Source organism: Neoarius graeffei, chromosome 16 (assembly GCF_027579695.1).
Source record: "Neoarius graeffei isolate fNeoGra1 chromosome 16, fNeoGra1.pri, whole genome shotgun sequence".
NCBI classification, from domain to species: Eukaryota; Metazoa; Chordata; class Actinopteri; order Siluriformes; family Ariidae; genus Neoarius; species Neoarius graeffei.
In genome coordinates this window covers 50,273,441-50,295,298 of record NC_083584.1, presented here as the reverse complement: position 1 = coordinate 50,295,298, position 21,858 = coordinate 50,273,441, and the positions used below count along the sequence as shown (strand labels likewise).

Below are 21,858 nucleotides of genomic sequence, written 5' to 3'. Positions count from 1 at the left end.
CCAAGGGCACGGAGTGATGGTAGCATCTTCTCTTTCAGTACAGAGCAATACATCTGTGAATTCATGATGCCATCAGTGAAATGCAGCTCCCTGACACCAGCAGCAGTCATGCAGCCCCACATAAGGACACTGCTACCACCATGTTTCACTGTAGGCACCATGCATTTTTCTTTGTATTCCTCACCTTTGCGACGCCATACAGTTTTGAAGCCATCAGTTCCAAAAACATTTATCTTGGTCTCATCACTCCAGAGTATAGAGTCCCAGTGGTCTTCATCTTTGTCAGCATGGGCCCTGGCAAACTCGAGGTGGGCTTTTTTGTGCCTGGGCTTTAGGAGAGGCTTCTTTCATGGACGGCATCCATGCATGCCATTCCTCTGCAGTGTATGCCGTATTCTGTCATGGGAAATAGTCACCCCAGTTTGTCTTTTGACTTCTTTAGATAACTGCAGTGAACTTGCATACTGATTGTCTTCAACCCTTCTCATCAGAAGATGCTCTTGTCGAGGTGTTAACTTCCATGGACGACCTGGACGTCTCTGTGAGATGGTTGCAGTTCCATCTTTCTTAAATTTTTGTACCACTTTTGCTACACTATTCTGACTGATAAATAAAGCTTTGCTGATCTTCTTGTAGCCTTCACCTTTGTGGTGTAAAGAAATTATTTTCTTTGGGGAATTCTGAAGAGACAAGTTGAGCATCACTCTCCATCCAGCATCCAGTCACTAAAAGAGGTCATTGTTGAAGAATGGAAAAAGATTGATGTTGCAAAATGTTGCCAACTTGTTCATTCCATGCCTAAAAGACTTGGTGCTGTCATTAAAAATCATGGAGGCCATACAAAGTACTAGATGTAGTAGTTTTTGTTGTGGGGTGTACTCATTTTTGCACCACCCTAATTTGAGTAAAACTGAAAAAATGTGTAATCTCATCTCATCTCATTATCTCTAGCCGCTTTATCCTTCTACAGGGTCACTGGCAAGCTGGAGCCTATCCCAGCTGACTACAGGCGAAAGGCGGGGTACACCCTGGACAAGTCGCCAGGTCATCACAGGGCTGACACAGACACAGACAACCATTCACACTCACATCTACGGTCAATTTAGAGTCACCAGTTAACCTAACCTGGGGGAAACCGGAGCACCCAGAGGAAACCCATGCGGACACGGGGAGAACATGCAAACTCCGCACAGAAAGGCCCTCGCTGGCCATGGGGCTCGAACCCGGACCTTCTTGCTGTGAGGCGACAGCGCTAATCACTACACCACCGTGCCGCCCGTATATATATATATATATATATATATATATATATATATATATATAGTGTGTATGTACAGTATGGTGCAAAAGTCTTTGGCACCCTTTTTTCATACAAACTTTGTTATAGAGTTCTATTTTATGATTTCTACATTATGGAATCAGTATGAAAACATTTTAGAGTCCAAACATCAAACATTTGTTTTTTTCCAGCACAAAATTAAATGTTACAGAAAAAAAAAAAGTTTGTATCTGAGCAGCATGTTACATGAGACAGCACTTTTCAGATTAAAAAAGAAAACATAATGAAGGCTGCTGGGTTTTGGTGCAAAATGAAGCGAGTGTGACAGTCAAAGTGTCCAGAAGAACTGTGGCTGGTTCTGTAAGATGCTCAGTAAAACCTACAGCTCATTTCCTTATCAAACTGCACTCACTGTATCTGAGACTACTATTTATTTAAAGCAAAGGGTCGTCTCACACCAAATATTGACTTTGTTTCATTTATTATGGCTTACTGCTGTTTATAGTATTTATTTTTAAATGTTAAAACATTCATTTCATTTTTGTTTTATAGCATTTCTTTACATGTGCATATATATATATATATATATATATATATATATATATATATATATATATATATATATATATATATATATGGGTCTGTCTCAGAAACTGGGTGCTGTGGGGGTACCCCACTAAATATACTCACAGTCAATAAACTATATGGTTTTGAATGGTGATGTTGGTTTTAATTTGAAATAAAATGATGAAAGAAATAATACAGATAAAACTAAATCTTTGATGTGAATACTCTATTCAGAATTTGGCAAAAATTCAGCAAATTTGTGGAAAGATGGCGGCTTGATCTGGGACATGATAAATGGTTGACTACATCGCATTCCCTTAAAAAGGTTGTAGTCCACTGAAAAGTCTACAGTTATCACTAATTGTATTTTAAGTTGTAACTTTATCCACCTAAGGATTGGTGCGCTCACAGAATAATCATAACCGTAATAAAACATCATGCAAAATATTTGATCACCGTTGTAACTCCATTTTCTGCAGACCCAAAACCAATACGATCGTGTGTTTTGATCTAAACCGAAAGCCTCAGGGTCGAGGTCACTACCTCACCAAAAGTAGTAACTCAAAATCACTACGCCATATAAACATTTAGTAATAAATCTGCGATTTTGTTTTTTAAAACGAAAGCTGAAAGTTAGGTATAGAATATGTTTCTTACAGAATATGTTACGATGGTAGCTGGTCTTGTATGAATTTCTGAGCTATAAAATAAGTTGTGGTCTATTTTTTACCGTAGCGTGTTATTTGTGTGCGGGGAAGGACACACATTAACAATTTGCATGTGTAGAATGGAATTTTCCACTCCAACAGTTAGAAGTTGATCGTGCTTCCGTTTGCGGTCTTTCTGTTACGCGGGTGATCTGTTCGGACATTATCGCTGAAAAGGTGAGTTTTGACAGTTTTATTTTGTTTTAGTCTTGCAGTATAAGGCAATAGAATGTTTCTTTTTCATCTTACTTTCATATTTTGTAGTGTTTGTGTATTTTTGGCCAATATTTTGCAACCATGGTTAATTTAGATCGAACTTTTGATAGAATCTCCGGCCAGTCATTTTGCCCCGCCCCCGCTCCGTCCGGTGCAGTAGTGATGTCCCGTTGCTCGCGCGCCGCAGCAGAGACCCGCGCGACCTTCAGCCGGTACAGTCGCTGTTCTTTTACCGCTGCCGTTTTTCTCATCTTTCTGGTGTGTTCTTGATTTTTCCATTGTGTCCTATTTCGCCATATCAAATACCCAAAATGTATCATATTATTCATATTTAAGTGAATAATCAATTCAGTCATCATAACTTGCCATTTTTAACCCAAGCAACCAAAAAGAGGAAATTTATTCAATATTTTCACTCATCTGTGAAGGAGGGGCTTTAATTCATCATGTAGTTCTTTTATATGTAAATCAATTTTACAAAAGCATTTGAATTGTAATAAAAAAAATTTTCCACAGTGGAGGCCAGATAAAGCAAGATGCTATCTTTATTCTTATTAAACATGACAAAAGAAACATTGAGTGCTAGGTAAATGCAAAAAAAAAAAAGTAAAATTAGAAAATTTATTTTTTGACCATAATGTCCCAAATGAGAGACCAGTTTCTGAGACGAACCCATTATGGTTAGCACTGTCACCTCACAGCAAGAAGGTCCTGGGTTCGAGCAGCCAACGAGGGCCTTTCTGTGTGGAGTTTGCATGTTGTCCACGTGGGTTTCTTCTGGGTGCTCCGGTTTCCCCCAAAGACATGCAGGTTAGGCTAATTGGTGGCTCTAAATTGACCGTAGGTGTGAATGGTTGTGTCAGCCCTGCGATAACCTGGCGACTTGTCCAGGGTGTACCCCGCCTCTCGCCTATAGTCAGTTGGGATAGGCTCCAGCTTGCCTGCGACCCTGTAGAACAGGATAAGCAGCTAAGGAGGATGGATGGATGTGTGTGTGTGTGTGTGTGTGTGTGTATATATATATATATATATATATATATATATATATATATATATATATATATATACCAGTCTATGTATTTGGTCTGTATGTGTAATATGTAGTTCTGTATGTGATGGTACTTTTTTCTGCCTTAAATGTCATTCAGTGAAAAACATCAGCAGGAAGGAACAACTGAAACTGCACTGTAGCTAAAGTTCAGAGCCTAATTAAATGGTGTGTGGTAAATAAACACATCTCATTATTGTGTTGATATGCAGAGTCACTAAATTGGTGACCAAATTGAGGATAATAACTGGGTGTCTGTGCTCTGTCTTAATGAGTTTCATAATTACAATGCTGCTATGCCCATCTTATACTTAACAACTGTGTTGCAACGGCTTGCTGGAAAAATAACAAAAGGTCTGACTAGAATGTTTCTAATTGTAGTACTGTATAAAAAAAATACACAATAGTTCTGCACAGTTTCTGGAAATCCAGAAGACTTTTGTTACTGGAATCTGCTAATACCATGGTTCTACTTCTTAATACGCCACCTAGTTTCTAGCAAAATAAATTGGTGTCCGTCATTTCTGGCCCTTTGAGGACACCTGGTGGTGATGCAGTTATAATCCTCATGCTTTGCAACGTGGTGACCATTTTGCACTCGGATCACATCATGCAGTTAGAGAGTAATTGCATTAACAGCACCTCGAACAAATAAGCATGAGTGTTTTTTGTGCAATCTGCATTCAACTATGACCTCTGAAATGAGGCCTATGCCATTCTCTCAAACATATTGATGCTAATATTGACAGTCGTCATAATCAATCCAATGTGTATCCAGTACTTTTAGAATAAGGTTTTTTGGTTTTTTGATATGGCATAATTTCAACCAAGGAATTAGATGTTGGCGTTTGAGACGAGCATGGTCTGTTTGACATTGTTCATGTTCACACAGTCCTGAAGATTTTTGAGAAAAGTTATCATATTTGAGCAACTGTTAAAGTCAAAAGGCTGACGATGCCTCAGCTGGTACACTGGAGCCACTGTCAGCTCTCCTGAAGACCACATTTCTCAGAGTCTGACCTGGAGGGAGACAGCAGAACTGGGAGAAAAAGAACAGGCGAATTACCATCTCCACCTGAGCCCCATAACGTTCCTTATTTACAACAGATTTTGCTTGAAGCCTTGTCTTTTTTTTAAACCTTTTTATTGAATACACGCACACATGCGCACACATAATACAGCATTAGTCAAATCACAAGGGACACAGTGAAGTGCCGACAGTTTCAAGTACTACCAAAAGTGTTAAGCAGTGGTGCTGACGTGTGGTGAAAGCATATCTTTGCCCTTGGTTGACAGCAGGGGTGGCCTTCTAGGCTTGTTTGGTCTTCATTGTATGGAAGGGAATGCATTCTTAGGAAAAAGGAAACTGTTGAAGGAAAACAGGGATTGAGCAACAAAACGTCCAAAACAAGGGGTTTAGTATTTGGAATGAAAGGTGGGGGGATAGCAGTATAATAGTGTAACGGTATATCTTGGAAAGGAAATCTACAATCGTTTCATTGTCAATGTTGTGCGACAGATATCACAATAACTTAACCAGCCAGAAGGTTACATTATACATTCATGGTTCTACTAATGATTGGAATACCATCAGGCCTGGAATGTTTTGTAAGGAATTCCCATTTGCTTGTTTCCTTGGTGAGTACGAAGAGCAAAGCCATCACCCCATGATTTCACTTGGGTAGCTTACAAAACATCCCCACTACATCACATCTGACCTCTCATCCACTCATAAAACCACGGTTACAACCTTCTCCTGTGCTTCCTTTCTGACTTTTTTTTTAAAAGCTTAAAATATCGATACTGTTCTTCATTGAAGATAAGAAATGCCCAGAGTGCTAATACTGGTCACTATTCAGGATAAGAGTCACTCAACATTCTGATACTGCTCTCTCTTGAGCATGAAAATCACTCACTCACTCACTCTAGAGCACATGGGCTGCAAAATTAAATTAATTCTGTAACGTCTGCCAAAACAGACAGTTGATATTCATGTTGCTGCTTCACAAACGTCTGCAAGTCACAATGATATTAATGCTGCCTAGGAGCTAGCCATGATTAGCGTTTAATAAAAGAAGGTGCTCTCGACCTGCATTGCAGATTGGATCGATCATGCACCAAAGCATCCTGACCCAAAGTATTTTTCCTGCACGGTGGTGTTCTCTGTTAGCTGATCTACGTTCTCATGAATTTGCTGTGGCACAGGACTGCTACAAGATATGTAACACATACACTCCCTGACAGCATTGGGCCAATAGGTAGGCAGGTCATCTTAATTCATCTTAATATGAGCACCCGTCCACTTCCAGAGCATGCTTGGCCAACCTTGATTTGGCTTGCAATTGTGGTGGGTGATGTAAAACACTCTGCACTTTCAAGGTATAGTGTCCTGGAAGTGTGGTCATGTTTAGATCTGATATGAATATCAGAGACATTTCCATGATCATTAGCGGAAAAAACATTCAACTGAACAAAGTACTGAAATAAATAGACGGTAGACAAGATGCCTAAGGGTATCCTGCAGCTTCAAAATATCTGGTTTGTATTTCAGACAGAAAGAGACAATGATCTGGTGCCTCCTGGGTCTGTGCCCTAAAGACCTTATCAAGTACTACTGGCAGGTGACACACTGCTTTCATCAGGCTTTGGGCAATGGCGTTTGGACCAGCCAATTTATTTTCTCATCTGCATGAACAATCCAAGTAACCTACTACAAATCACTGTTGCCTTCCACTGCTTTGTTAGGATTGCCTTTAGGATTTTGTACCCACTGCACATTCATTTATGTGTATCTAATTAGGAGTCAGGAGCAACTGGATTCAACCCACATTCACCATTAGCATCATACATTTACAAACCACTGTGCCCTCTCTTTCAGTTTCACTCCAGTCACCTTAATATCAGCCTGCAGCACAAATTACTCTGCACCTGCAGTACCTGTGCTCCAATACGCTGACACAAACAGTAGGGTTGAAGCAGCATAGTGGAGACCTTTTATAGCGGTCACAAGGAGACAACTTTGCTATTTGTAGTCAGCATGGAAAGGAGCAAATGAGAATACTTCACCGGTTCCTTAGGAAAATGCCCTGGCGGTCTGGAAAAAAGGAAGTAGGTGTGGCTTGAAATGTGCTCCAAGAATAAAAAAGTACTCTACTTGATCAATCAAACTCCCAGATGAAAATAAGACAAACAAATGGTGACTGTGTTGAACATTTCAAGGTGTGAATAGTGAAAAGGGGGTTAATAGTGACTATTGTTGAAACAAGAAATAAATTACTAAGCTTAGTCACCCAAATATATATATTTGTCCTTTTCCAAAATTCAAAAAGTAAAAGGAAACCTCTTTGAACTCTAAAATTTGAAGCCCTTTTTGTAAACTCAGCTGACACCCTTTTCTCCTCTTCATGCAAAACGATGAGAAAACCGTCTGAACATTAAAACCAGTAACATTGAAGAACCACTTAGCATAAATAGACATTCTTTAGGAAAGACAAGATCTCACAAAAATGCTACAGTAAAATTGTCAACATAGTCCAGTGTGAGTCCAGAACAAATGTTCACAGTTCACAGTTTTTAAGACAGATTTGTGAAAGCATTTTGCTCACAAAGAGTTTTTCATTCATAACAAAGATCATCTCTGTGATCTTAAAAGTACCATAAACACATTACAGTGAATAATCTTTTTTATATCGTTTGAGCGTAAACCATTTGGAGCCAAACATTATAATATCTCTTAAACTTCAAGTCACAGAAAACTATACCTTAAATAACTTTAAAAACTAATTCAACAGCTTACCATCTAAACATACTTAAAAATATACTATTGTTAAATTAATATAATTCTCACAAGCTCCTTTGGTAAGCCAAATACAATAAAACACAGCACACAAAGTGCTGAACAGCGACAAAATACTGATCTTTAAATATGTTTTCATATAGCTCACTTATATTATTTTGGACAACAGTTCAAAATACACATTTAAAAGAGTTTCTTTTTAAATAGCAAACAGTACAACAGGTATAAAAGCACATAGTTGGCAATATTGTAAACCACTGATGAAAAATTACTCTTCCTCCATTGACTTCTCGATCTCTTTCAGCCTTCGCACAAACTCTTGAGCTTCTCGGTCTCCTGTCCTTGCCTCTAGCATCTTCATGATTGGTTTCTCTGGATCAGTAAAACAGATTCAGTCATCGAGTTGAACATACACAATAATTGAAAATTCATAGAAATCAAATGAGATGTTCTTAGATTTAACCATAAATAAATTGATAGAACTTCGCCGATTCTGTCTTAAGCCCTATTCGGATTGGATTAGTTTACTAGGGGGATGTAGGTGATGCATTTTTTTACACGTCTCCTCAGTGATAAAAATCTCACATTATCAGAATCCGAACGCAGGAGGAGTGAGTTTCTAGCAGGTTGTATTTTCTACAATAAATACAATAAAACAATGAACATCTATATTTTTGTTTTGTGACTTGAAAAATGTTTAATGTTTGTGGGAGAGGCATTAATACACATGCTGCAAGTCTGAATAAGGCAAGTAGCAGCAGTCAAACATCTTTTCCAATGGAAGATGACATATGCATAAAAATGATGGACATAATATGTACAGTACCAGTCAAAAGTTTGGACACACCTTCTAATTCAATGGTACTTCAACATTTTTTTAAATGAATTAAAAGACACTTCATGTCTGAAAGTAATGATGGATGTCATTTCTCTTTACTTAGTTGAGCGGCTCTTGACATAATACTGTATGGATTATTACAGTTGTGGTGTTGAACAGGGCTATTTACTGTATTTTTATTCTTTACTATTTACTGTTTGATCTCAAATGCATTAATAAGGAAAGAAACTCGTCCACTAATTAAACTTTTTTCAATTGAAAAGCATTCCATGAAGCTGGTTAAGATAATGCCAGCAGTGTGCAAAGCATCATCAAGCGAAATGTTGGCTGCTCCAAAGAATCTAAAATCTCATTTCATCTCATTATCTCTAGCCGCTTTATCCTGTTCTACAGGGTCGCAGGCAAGCTGGAGCCTATCCCAGCTGACTACGGGCGAAAGGTGGGGTACACCCTGGACAAGTCGCCAGGTCATCACAGGGCTGACACATAGACACAGACAACCATTCACACTCACATTCACACCTACGGTCAATTTAGAGTCGCCAGTTAACCTAACCTGCATGTCTTTGGACTGTGGGGGAAACCGGAGCACCCAGAGGAAACCCACGTGGACACGGGGAGAACATGCAAACTCCACACAGAAAGGCCCTCGCCGGCCACGGGGCTCAAACCCGGACCTTCTTGCTGTGAGGCGACAGCGCTAACCACTACACCACCGTGCCACCCCAGAATCTAAAATATGAAACATATTTTGTTTTTCAACACTTTTTTGTTTACCACATAATTCCATATCTGTTCTATGTGTTATTTCATAGTTTTGATGTCTTCAGTATTGTTCTACAATGTATAAAATACAAAATACAGAAAAAAGCCTATGAATGAGTAGGGGTGTACAAACTTTTGACTGATATGGTATATCCAGACTAAAATGACCAGACTAGGGAAAAACATTAGGTAAATCAGCCTGCAATCTTCTCTGAAGACGACAGAGAAAAACACCAACATGGCCAATCCAGACCCAAATAAAATCATAGTGGTAATTACCCCAGAACCCCATGTAAATATAAAACCATCCAGATAGGGCTTTAGTGTTGGCTTTTTTATTCTCATGCATCTTCTCAGAGTGGAAGGGATAGCATACCACTTGGTTTCTGACGGAACAGGTGTAGGATAAAAGGCTGCAGAGTTTTCCCTGCAGCAGTGGCATTGGGTCGGCCTGGCCAACAGAAGTCACTCAGGGGGGCCACTGCTTCTCCAGCGAAATCATTGGTTGATAACCAGTCATAATCCATCACAGTGAAGGTGAGGCAAGCACACCTGTGTCTGTACTGCTCAGGACTTACATGACTGTGAAGACAGAATCAAGATGAGCGAATGTTCCTGTGGAAGTGGATAGTTCTCCACTACCTTGTATACTACCAGTCCTACTTACAAGTAGAAGAGCTCATCAAAAACTGGGTGCAGAGTTTTGAGCTTCACTTGTGTGCGTTGACTCCTGGAGTTAGGGAAGAGGTGGTGAGGACAAAGCTCCACTATGACGAATGGATCACTTAGACCTGAAAGAGCAAAAAAAAAAAAGGGGGTGGGGAACATGATGATACAACCACAAACCAGACAACTGGTTTATCAATCCAAACTATACTTTCCTCTGGTGCTAACTGTATGATCTTGTAATCCCTAGGACTAGAACATGTGCCATTTACATTGCAGATTACAAGTAAATGTCTGAGGTTGGATTTAGCCATGCAGGTCAGGGTATGTTGGTGTAAAGGTCAGTCCAAGCACAAGCTCACCATTAGCATCCAGGGCAATGAGATCAGCTGCATGTAGTATCTCCACAGTGAGTCTTTGTTCAGGAGCATCATAGTAACATTTAACACTAATACGCCCAAATCGACTGTGCTTCAAGATTCTCTGAAAAGTAAATACATTGTAGTAATGAACGACAGATCTTATCTGACAATATATAAATATTGACTTGTTTAGGTGTACAACTAACTAGATATCACGCAAACTACTGTATATCTGTTGATAAAACAAACAACTGAGAATGTATTCATTGTGTTCAAGCTGGTACAAAAGGCTTTCTACCGAAGAGGAAATAATCATGAGAGGAAGGAAACTTTGTGATGATCCAGTTTCTAATCAACACCTTTTCTCTCTGCAGGATGGGTGACAAAGCCCAGCAGAGCTAGAGCCTACCTGCTGGGATATCTTCTCCAAGAAGTACTGCTCGATCAGTTCAAAGGAGGTGCACTTGTTCAGTCGCAGTTCTTCTTCCAGGACCTGCAATGGTAAAGGGGTTTAGTCACTCGCAAGTTAGCACCCCCTTGTCATTAAAGTTCAAACAGAGAAACTAGTTTTTGTACCTTGTAGTCCCCAGATTTGAGGTCCTCTAATAGCAGCCCATCACTGCTGGCATGGAAGAACCGCACTAAGGTCTAAAGGAAAACACCAAAGAATAGATAATGGGTTTTCTCCCTACTGCTGGGTTTGAAAAATCACGTGACTTTTCTTAGTGGTTTTACTGGAAGTGAAATAGCTGGTGGTCTAAACGGCTGCTGTAGTGCAAACAACTAGTGATAACTTATCAGAGTATGCTCGTAAGCTAGAAGCCACTGCTCGCTTTAGATATATTCAGAAGATTGCTGTGTGCAATGGAATCGACCCCTACAGTCTCAGAAAGAAAGATTTGTCATACAATCTCGAAAACTACCCTTCAGTCGAGTTCCCTGACACCTCAAACTATCTGGTGTTGCAGACTTTCTTTTACACCGCAAAACAGATGAAAGCATGGAAGAGTATGGAAGCTTACAACTTTTTTGTATGTGGCTGGGTAAAGGACCTCAATATCAAGTCGCTGCTGAATGAATCCTGTATTGTTTTTGCCCGTGTAAGTATGTTTTTTTAAGCTTTTCATTCGCATCTTTACAACGAAGCGCTGCAAGTTGAAAGTGTAAACAAACAGCAGTTTGCTTGATTCTCACTTGTGTTCGCTCTTATCTCTCAGGTAAATAATTCACAAAGATCATCAGAAACCCCTTTAAAGACCTGGATCTTAGTTAAACAAGACGGAGAAGTGATCACGGCACATTGTAACTGTATGGCTGGGTAAGAATTTTGTCGTGACCTTCATGCATATGGACTTTGTGAGGAGTAAACAAAGAAACAGCTGGGGACTTTAGCGCTTTGTGACTAAAAAAAGTACCGTAAAATAATGACACATAGCAAGACAAGTACTTGGAAAACACTAAAGACATAGCTGAGAGGGAGATACAAACCTTTCATGAAGTGATTGCTGCAAACTCGAGCATGCTTCGACTCAGCTCCAATCGATTTCAGCAAGAGGATCAAAAGCCACCTTTCTCGACATCTTTTTGTGAAATCCTGTGTTCGTTCACCCTTTTTTATTAGTTCATGGGGAACCCTGAAGAAACTTTTATCAGTTTCACGGTTTGATCGATTTGAACAACCTAAAACAATGCAAGTGTAAGGCATTTTTCATGCGAGCAATGCACCTTCTCCGTACAAACGCTTTGTCAACTGAGCTTTGGTCGACCACCAGCTAAATATTTGAATAACTAATAAGGCAGATGTGACATCACTTGAAACACAGCAATAGGGCCGGAGGTTTTAGTCAAGGTGTAACTGCTACTAAATACCACACCACCTCTCATTAGAATGCATTACAAACCATTCTGGTAGTACTTTCTAAACTGTCAGAAATAGGGGTACAGGAGGAATTCATTTCTGTCCCCCAAGGCACAATCTACACCAGGGGTCATCAAACTATGGCCCGCGGGCCGACTCCGGCCCGCCACCCCCCTTTGACCAGCCCCCCAGCCCCTCTGCCCCCCACCACTTGAACCGGCCCTATGAGGCAATCCCCAAAAGTGGTCATGGCCTATTTTTTTTTAAATTGCTTTTTGGCAAATAATAACAACATGTCTGCATCTTGTATTTTGTTGATTTTATCAATTAAAATTGATATTTAGTTATAAAATGAACTATTCATATTTTCCGAATTTTCGTCATATGCTCGCGATCAAGCAGTGACAGGCAGCGCACGCGCAGAGAACTGTCAGTGTTCAGGACAGCAAAATGGCTAGCGGTAAGCGAAAAGCTGACAGAGAGTGCAGAGTTTTTAAAGAACAGTGGACCACCGATTATTTTTTTGTTCAGTGTAAGGACCGTGCAGTTTGTCTTGTATGTAAAGAAAGTGTGTCGGTTTTCAAAGAATATAATCTGCGTCGTCACTACGAAACCCGCCACAAAGAGTATGCTAGTTTGCGAGGGCAAACAAGAGAAGACAGGATTCGGAGGATGAAATGCAGACTGGCTGCACAACAGAATGTATTCCTTCGCCAAACCCAGATCAACCAGGCTGCTGTCCGAGCTAGCTATAAGGTAGCTCACCTACTAGCTACCCATGGAAAGCCGTTTACTGATGGGGACTTTGTTAAAGTATGCATGCTTGCTGTGGCCGAGGAGGTGTGTCCCGACAAGAAGGATGCGCTCAACGCGGTGAGTCTCTCCGCACCTACTATGACCAGGCGAACCGAAGATTTGGGGGACAGCGTGTATGACCAGCTTGAATGAGAGAGCATCAGAATTAGAGTTTTTTGCTTTGGCCATGGATGAGAGCAATGACGTGCAGGACACAGCACAACTGCTGTGATCTATTGATCTATTGCTCATATTATTATAATTTCACTGTTTTTTTTAAATGTATTTATTTTATAGGCCTATTTATTTGACCTTTATTAAGTGCTGCACACAATTATTATTATTATTATTATTATTATTATTATTATTATTATTATTATTATTATTATCATCAACAGAACAGGCCTACCTACAATTTATAATTTCCCACTCACCTTTGCCAGTGTCAATCACCTCAACTAGGCAGATGTTTCTTACCTTGACAGCTTTGATGTTATTTTTATTAGAAAATAAATAAATGGAATATCTGTGGTATTTCAAATTAAAACAAAGTGTGAAGACTTGATTACTACTTTTGCAAACCACTAGTAAAGATAAACAAATATGTGCCAGGAATCAAGTGTTGATATAGTAGTGGGGATATAGTAGTGGGGATGGCTGTGCCAGGCTAGTAATCTCTACGACACAATGAGGCCTGCTGGTGGTCATATTTGTCTGGGTCACACAATTCTATGTTATATAGCTGACCTGACCCCGGCCCCCCATCACAGTCAGGAACGACAATGTGGCCCTCAGAGAAAAAAGTTTGGTGATCCCTGATCTACACTCATGTACCCCCTAGGGCTCATTATTGGACCTCAAGGTAACTATGTGTACCTTTTTAGGGCTAAAAAGGTACATTTGTTCCCAAGCAGTATATAAAGGGTACAAATAAGTACCTTAGAGGGTACTGCCCCAGTGACAAGCCATTGTACCCCGAAAGGTACAATAACGTACTTTATTTTCTGAGAGTGTATCAGACCTGCACACGCACTTGTAACAGCATGGGATTCCTGCTATGCTAATAGACCAACTATATGGAGCGCAGCATGTTCACCCACGCAACCTAGCAACTCATGACTTTTCATACAAATCTGTCCTGCATTTCTGCCAATTCCCGTCACTTGGAATAGTACGACTCGCACATTGTCATTCTTGTGGGTTCTCCCTTTAATAACTGGACAAGTGCTTGCCAGGATGACTGATGGGATGCCACGATGCTAAGAGTGGAAACAGTGAGTATTAAAGGAATAGTTTAGTCAATTATAAGTTAAAGGAGCAAAAATTAATGGACGCGAAAGATGCTTTGAAATGAAACCCTACACTTGAGAGCACTAAGAGGTTTTGCCACCATTTTGCTGCATGCCTCCAATCAACTGTTAGTTCAGTCTTTCTAGTTTTGATCTTGTTTTCCTGTTCCTGACCCCAACTTCCAAATTCATACTCAAGACCCAATTGGGGTAATCTGTAAATACAAATGAGTTGTGCAGCAGTACATAATTAATAATCATGTTTTTACCAGCCAAATCATTGTTTATACTCATCATACAAGTTGAAAAATTTCTTTAGCTCTATTTCTTGCCCTATCTCAACCCATAACTCAATAGGGGGATTTCATTCTATAATAAATGGACTGAAACTTTTCTATGGTTGATGCCCCCAAGCATGGAATCAGATGCATAGCTCTGTGCAGCAATTACTCATATGGATCCCCCTGTTTAGCTGGCTCATTTGAACTTCAGTGCTGAGAAGATACTCTCACAATTTTATGACTTACATTTTTTTTTGTTTATTGACAGAGTTATAGTTTATTTCTTTATTTATTTTTTATTTTTTTATCCCGATACAGAGGAGAGATCAAGGGTATATTAGGAAAAGAATGCTGGAGATGGAGTTGCCAGGTAGAAGGAAAAGAGGAAGACCAGAGATGAGATTTATGGATGTGGTGAAGGAGGACATGAGGATGGTTGGTGTGACAGAAAAAGATACAGAGGACAGGAGGAGATGGAGGGACATTATCTGCTGTGGCGACCCCTAACGGGAACAGCCGAAAGATTTTTTTTTTTTTATCCAGGCCAATTGGCCTGTCAGTTGCCAGCCTCTTATGAGGTTGTCTGCATCTATCGAGGGCACAATTTATCTACTGCCAGCTTGCTAGGCCTGTCACAGCTTCCCAGAAAAACAACCATTCACACCTAACTGCATGTCTTTGGGGGAAACTGGAGCACCCGGAGGAAACCCACACAGACACAGGGAGAACATCAAAACTCCACACAGAAAGACCCCCACCAGCCTCTGGGCTCAAACCCAGAACCTTCTTGCTGGGAGGCAACAGTGCTAACCACTGTACCACCGTTCACAGTCCAGGCCACTGAATTGTCGGCACCTGACATACGAATCAAGCGTCGTACCATAGAGCCTCAGCATGTTGCTGGTGTCCTTTGAAAATGTGTTGCCTAGTTGTTTATTTAATTTTTGCACTGACATATGTCAAAATTGGTGGCATCCAGTGAGCAGAAGAGCATATTCAGTATTACTGTTTGAATAACAGAATCTACTCTGTCCAGTGCTGTTTCATGGCTGGTCTCGATCCTGCCAGTTGTGTCTGTGAGCTGGCGAATGCTAATCCAGAGCTTTCCCTGAACACTATGGAGTCTGGAGCCAAGCAAAGCTTGCCTACCAATGCTCTGTATGGAAAAGTCACCTGGACATGGTCACAAACATCCAGTTTTGGTGCTTCAGGAAGGCTCGAACCCTGAGCTATCAGGAAGGTTCCACTGAAGGTTGTGAGCCATAGTGTGTGGCTTCAGCCCTAAAATTAGTGATTTCAAAGTTAGTGATGCCATCCATACGCTTGGAGAGAACCTTGAAGTGTTTGTAGTTTTTTTTTAGCACCGTTAACTGCAGTATGTGAGGGAGACAATTGCACATGCATGCTCCTGTCCCATCATCTGAAGCCAAGCTCTAGCATTGAGAGAACAGCTCGGCAAAGAGAATGACTTGGCAAAGATGCAATTCAGCAGCACAATGCAATGGAGGGACAGATAAAGGAAAATGAATGGACACACACTCCTATCCTGTAAACCAGAGTGAGCCACTAAACAAGGATAACAGCACTCTAGCTACCTATCTCAGACACTGTAGCGTATAAGCTAACAGGCTAAGCTAGTAACTACAGCACCATAGCTTGCAATTGACAGTCAAATGCTCTGACAGAAAATGAAATGGATCCACTCACTGCGGTGGAGAAAGAAGACAGTAAAATCCTATCTGTCACAGCTTTGGAGGACAGAAAACTGTAATACTGACTGAAATCACAAGCTGCACTTGATAGCTCTAAACTCTATATGTGGTCCACAATGGGTTTTGTTAAATAGAAGAAAGGAGTAGAAGTGTCAGGGTAAAAGGTATTTATAGCAAATACTGCGTCACTATCACTACGGCTTTTTGTCTCTGCATGGTGCACATGAGCACGAGAACATATTCAGGGGTTTAATATAAACAAAGCAACACCAGCAATAGCAATATGCCAATTTAGTTTGCCTCTCAAACCAGTACAAAAAAAATGGGCCACTTCCTAAAAAGGAGAACTAAACCAGCACAGTGCCAGTTTAAAGGGAGTAGGTCTTGCACACGGAGACCTCGGCACTGTCTACACCTTCTTGTCATCACTAACTTCTACACCGTGCAAGCGGCTTGGATTGAATAATCTCTATTTCTGCTTTATTTCAAACGATCACTAACCTCTATAGTATATTGGAACCGTGTGTAGAACTCAACCTGGACACCTCTGTTTTCTGCCACTGAGTCCAGGATCATCCTCAGCAGTAGCTCCCAGAGAGTCCAGAGAACTCTGTGAGGGCAGCAGAAAACCCACATTCATCACAACAAACAACCATGCAAGCAGTGCTCAAACACCCACACTGCATTCACTTACAACAGTCACTAATAGATTAAACACAATTCCTAAGTCTTACTGTTGTTTACAATTACTACATGCCAAAGTATTATGACATTTTTTTTTCCTTCAGGGGCTGCAATTATATGTCATGAAAGGGGTAATTACCTTGTCAGGTTCTCCTTCACCAATGAATCAGTGAGAATGTCTAAGGTGGAATCGAGGAATTTCATCAATGGAGACACGGCCTGAAAGAGTTCACAGCACAAGAGGTCACCAATGTGTGTGTTCCTGAAACTTACAGTATATTCACACACACAAATCAACCAGAGAGAGAGAAAAAAAACACATTCTACTCACATCGTCATTATTTATGGTGTCTGGAGAGAGGCTGATGTGCTGAATGTATCTCCTAAGCTCAGGAAGCATCTGCCATAGTCAACCAAAAAATAGAGAATGTCATCAAGACCTGACAAACCTCTACACCATTGATTCTCAACCACTGGGCCACAGGCCATTAGTGGGCCACGACGCGCCATCTAGTGGGCTGCAAATTTTTTTTCAAGTTGAAGCTAATTTTTACTCGTAGTCGGGTACAGTTGCTGGGTTGCATCTGACATCACATCCACCTCATTAAGCTATGGTCACACTACAGCTCACAATGCTTTGCGATGGGTTATCAAAGAAAATGAGGCATTTTGATGGCAAGATACACATGAGCTAAAAGTTGTGGTCACACAGTAGGTGAACCCTTGACTGTCATGCCTTTGCATGCTTGAGTCTGGTGCAGCTTGAGCGGCTGCACGTGTTCACGGTCCCAGCCGTTATGGGAAACACCTGACAGTGATTTGAGTGCAGATACGGAAACTTTCACAGAGGCTTTGCAAAGTATCGTCATTATCACTGTCATGTTTGTTTCTAGCCATGTTTATAATGCTGTTTAAATACAACCCCGATTCCAAAAAAGTTGGGACAAAGTACAAATTGTAAATAAAAATGGAATGCAATGATGTGGAAGTTTCAAAATTCCATATTTTATTCAGAATAGAACATAGATGACATATCAAATGTTTAAACTGAGAAAATGCATCATTTAAAGAGAAAAATTAGGTGATTTTAAATTTCATGACAACAACACATCTCAAAAAAGTTGGGACAAGGCCATGTTTACCACTGTGAGACATCCCCCTTTCTCTTTACAACAGTCTGTAAATGTCTGGGGACTGAGGAGACAAGTTGCTCAAGTTTAGGGATAGGAATGTTAACCCATTCTTGTCTAATGTAGGATTCTAGTTGCTCAACTGTCTTAGGTCTTTTTTGTCGTATCTTCCATTTTATGATGCGCCAAATGTTTTCTGTGGGTGAAAGATCTGGACTGCAGGCTGGCCAGTTCAGTACCCGGACCCTTCTTCTACGCAGCCATGATGCTGTAATTGATGCAGTATGTGGTTTGGCATTGTCATGCTGGAAAATCCAAGGTCTTCAAATGAGCCAATATTTGGCATGAAATTTCAAAATGTCTCACTTTCGACATTTGATATGTTGTCTATGTTCTATTGTGAATACAATATCAGTTTTTGAGATTTGTAAATTATTGCATTCCGTTTTTATTTACAATTTGTACTTTGTCCCAACTTTTTTGGAATCAGGTTTGTACTCTGCTTTCTATTTTGCTTTTGTAAAAAAAAAAAAACCACACACTTAGATGATGCTCTGAGCACTTATAGTAATGCATTTATGTCTGAGCACTACAGTTAACATGCTAACTTTAGGACTGCAGTTGTCATGAACAGTTTTGCACTCAAGTTTCCATCAATGAACAGTTTATAACTTCAACAAAACAGACTTCATGTTAAAACTATAATGAATTTCCTGATTACACAGTTATATTTTGTGACTCCATAGGACACTGTAATAGAAGCAAGTTATTTATAATCACGCTATCTGTCATCACCCAAATGAGGATGGGTTCCCTTTTGAGTCTGGTTTCTCTCGAGGTTTCTTCCTCATGTTGTCTGAGGGAGATTTTCCTTGCCACTGTCACCACAGGCTTACTCATTGAGGATAAATTAGGGATAAAATTAGCTCATGTTTAAAGTCTAATTCTCTGTAAAGCTGCTTTGCTACATTGTTAAAAGCACTATAAAAATAAACTTGTCTGAAATATCATGCCTGCTAATAAACAGTCTTCCTGCACTTAGATCCATCTACCGCTGTCTATCTTGTACAACCCCGATTCCAAAAAAGTTGGGACAAAGTACAAATTGTAAATAAAAACAGAATGCAATAATTTACAAGTCTCAAAAACTGATATTGTGTTCACAATAGAACATAGACAACATATCAAATGTCAAAAGTGAGACATTTTGAGATTTCATGCCAAATATTGGCTCATTTGAAATTTCATGACAGCAACACATCTCAAAAAAGTTGGGACAGGGGCAATAAGAGGCTGGAAAAGTTAAAGCTACAAAAAAGGAACAGCTGGAGGACCAAATTGCAACTCATTAGGTCAATTGGCAATAGGTCATTAATATGACTGGGTATAAAAAGAGCATCTTAGAGTGGCAGCGGCTCTCAGAAGTAAAGATGGGAAGAGGATCACCAATCCCCCTATTTCTGCCCCGACAAATAGTGGAGCAATATCAGAAAGGAGTTCAACAGTGTAAAATTGCATAGAGTTTGAACATATCATCATCTACAGTGCATAATATCATCAAAAGATTCAGAGAATCTGGAAGAATCTCTGTGCGTAAGGGTCAAGGCCGGAAAACCATACTGGGTGCCCGTGATCTTCGGGCCCTTAGACGGCACTGCATCACATACTGCATGCTTCTGTATTGGAAATCACAAAATGGGCTCAGGAATATTTTCAGAGAACATTATCTGTGAACACAATTCACCGTGCCATCCGCCGTTGCCAGCTAAAACTCTATAGTTCAAAGAAGAAGCCGTATCTAAACATGATCCAGAAGCGCAGACGTCTTCTCTGGGCCAAGGCTCATTTAAAATGGACTGTGGCAAAGTGGAAAACTGTTCTGTGGTCAGACGAATCAAAATTTGAAGTTCTTTATGGAAATCAGGGACGTCGTATCATTCGGACTAAAGAGGAGAAGGACGACCCAAGTTGTTATCGGCGCTCAGTTCAGAACCCTGCATCTCTGATGGTATGGGGTTGCATTAGTGCATGTGGCATGGGCAGCTTACACATCTGGAAAGACACCATCAATGCTGAAAGGTATATCCAGGTTCTAGAGCAACATATGCTCCCATCCAGATGACGTCTCTTTCAGGGAAGACCTTGCATTTTCCAACATGACAATGCCAAACCACATACTGCATCAATTACAGCATCATGGCTGCGTAGAAGAAGGGTCCGGGTACTGAACTGGCCAGCCTGCAGTCCAGATCTTTCACCCATAGAAAACATTTGGCGCATCATAAAACGGAAGATACGACAAAAAAGACCTAAGACAGTTGAGCAACTAGAATCCTACATTAGACAAGAATGGGTTAACATTCCTATCCCTAAACTTGAGCAACTTGTCTCCTCAGTCCCCAGACATTTACAGACTGTTGGAAAGAGAAAAGGGGATGTCTCACAGTGGTAAACATGGCCTTGTCCCAACTTTTTTGAGATGTGGTGTTGTCATGAAATTTAAAATCATCTAGTTTTTCTCTTTAAATGATACATTTTCTCAGTTTAAACATTTGATATGTCATCTATGTTCTATTCTGAATAAAATATGGAATTTTGAAACTTTCACATCATTGCATTCCGTTTTTATTTACAATTTGTACTTTGTCCCAACTTTTTTGGAATCGGGGTTGTAGTGTCCTGACCCCCAGATCTTTAACCTAGCGACATATGAAAAGTTCTTTGCCTCCATGATCTTCCAGGTTTGTCCCTGTAGAACGATGTCTGCAGCACCAGGTAGTTTGAGATGTTGGGGAACTCAATGGATGGATAATTTTTCAACTCATAGGAAAAATCCTTCTTTGTTAGTGTGTAAGGATCTAATCCCATTGAGTGGTTTCTATATCCACTTCTTTTGAGTGAACTTCTTGGTTTTAATAACTTGCTTGTTTGCTGGACACAAACATGGCAATAAGTTCTTGTGTTAATGGACCAGACTCCACTTTCGGATCTTTAATCCCTTTTTAACTGAGAATGCCCTGCATGCATGGTTTTATGTTGGCTTCTGGCACATCCATACAGTTTTAAATACAATAAAAACAATTTTAAAAACAATTAAAAACAGTTTGTTTTATTGCACTTATTTAATTCCTGGGCTCCCATCTGTAACAGGGAGTGATGTTGCATCCCATTAACACACTTTACAATGGATTATTAGATTCTAATAGAATAGATGAGCCAAAATAATTGGGGATCTTTTTTAATGAGCCCCGACTCATTACAAGTATGAATAGGTGGGCCTTAAAGCAGAAAAGTTTGAGAACCCCTGCTCTAGGCCATGGATGATGCTAGAGGTGGGCTTATATTTCTCACTGGAACATTTCAGACAGTTTTTTAGTCACTTTACTCACATTAGGGTGGATGTCCCTGTCTTGAGTTACTGCCTGTTGCCATGGCATCATATTTAGGGTCTGGCTGGTGCAATGTGAGGACATGAACTACATAGTTACTTACAGAACATATTCCAAACCACCCATTTTGACCACAAACCAGTTGTCTTCCTGCTTTACAAATAATAAATAGAAATGCTTATGTATAAATTGCATCATTATTGTGCATTATTATCTACTAGTGTCAGAATTAACTGGAAACACTTGCTGTTTGCGGCAGTGGGCCCCATGCTGATGTATTTTAGGAACATCCAACACTTCAGGTCCTTGGCACCAGCATCTCTCACATCCACTGGTAGCTGATTTGCTTTTTTATTTTTATTTTTACACACAGGCAGTGGTTGCTTTTCCTACTGTCACAGGAATGAAGTATGCATTATTTTTGATAGACATATGAACTTGTTTTATTTGTCCAAGTCATTATGAATGAAAGGCAA

The 21,858-nt window shown here is 40.2% G+C and overlaps 1 protein-coding gene across 1 annotated transcript in view; it reads right to left on the bottom strand.

The window, feature by feature from the left end:
- Positions 1 to 7,873: 7,873 nt before the first annotated feature.
- Positions 7,874 to 21,858, bottom strand: part of baiap3 (BAI1 associated protein 3) — an 85,306-nt gene continuing 71,321 nt past the window's right edge. The window contains exons 25-33 of the mRNA XM_060942258.1: positions 17,195 to 17,263; positions 17,003 to 17,082; positions 16,681 to 16,789; positions 10,821 to 10,892; positions 10,654 to 10,737; positions 10,245 to 10,365; positions 9,884 to 10,007; positions 9,593 to 9,798; positions 7,874 to 7,985 (exon numbers count right to left, since the gene is read on the bottom strand). Coding sequence (XP_060798241.1) covers positions 7,882 to 7,985; positions 9,593 to 9,798; positions 9,884 to 10,007; positions 10,245 to 10,365; positions 10,654 to 10,737; positions 10,821 to 10,892; positions 16,681 to 16,789; positions 17,003 to 17,082; positions 17,195 to 17,263 — 969 coding nt within the window. The 3' untranslated portion in view covers positions 7,874 to 7,881. The remainder of the gene's footprint in view (positions 7,986 to 9,592; positions 9,799 to 9,883; positions 10,008 to 10,244; positions 10,366 to 10,653; positions 10,738 to 10,820; positions 10,893 to 16,680; positions 16,790 to 17,002; positions 17,083 to 17,194; positions 17,264 to 21,858) is intronic.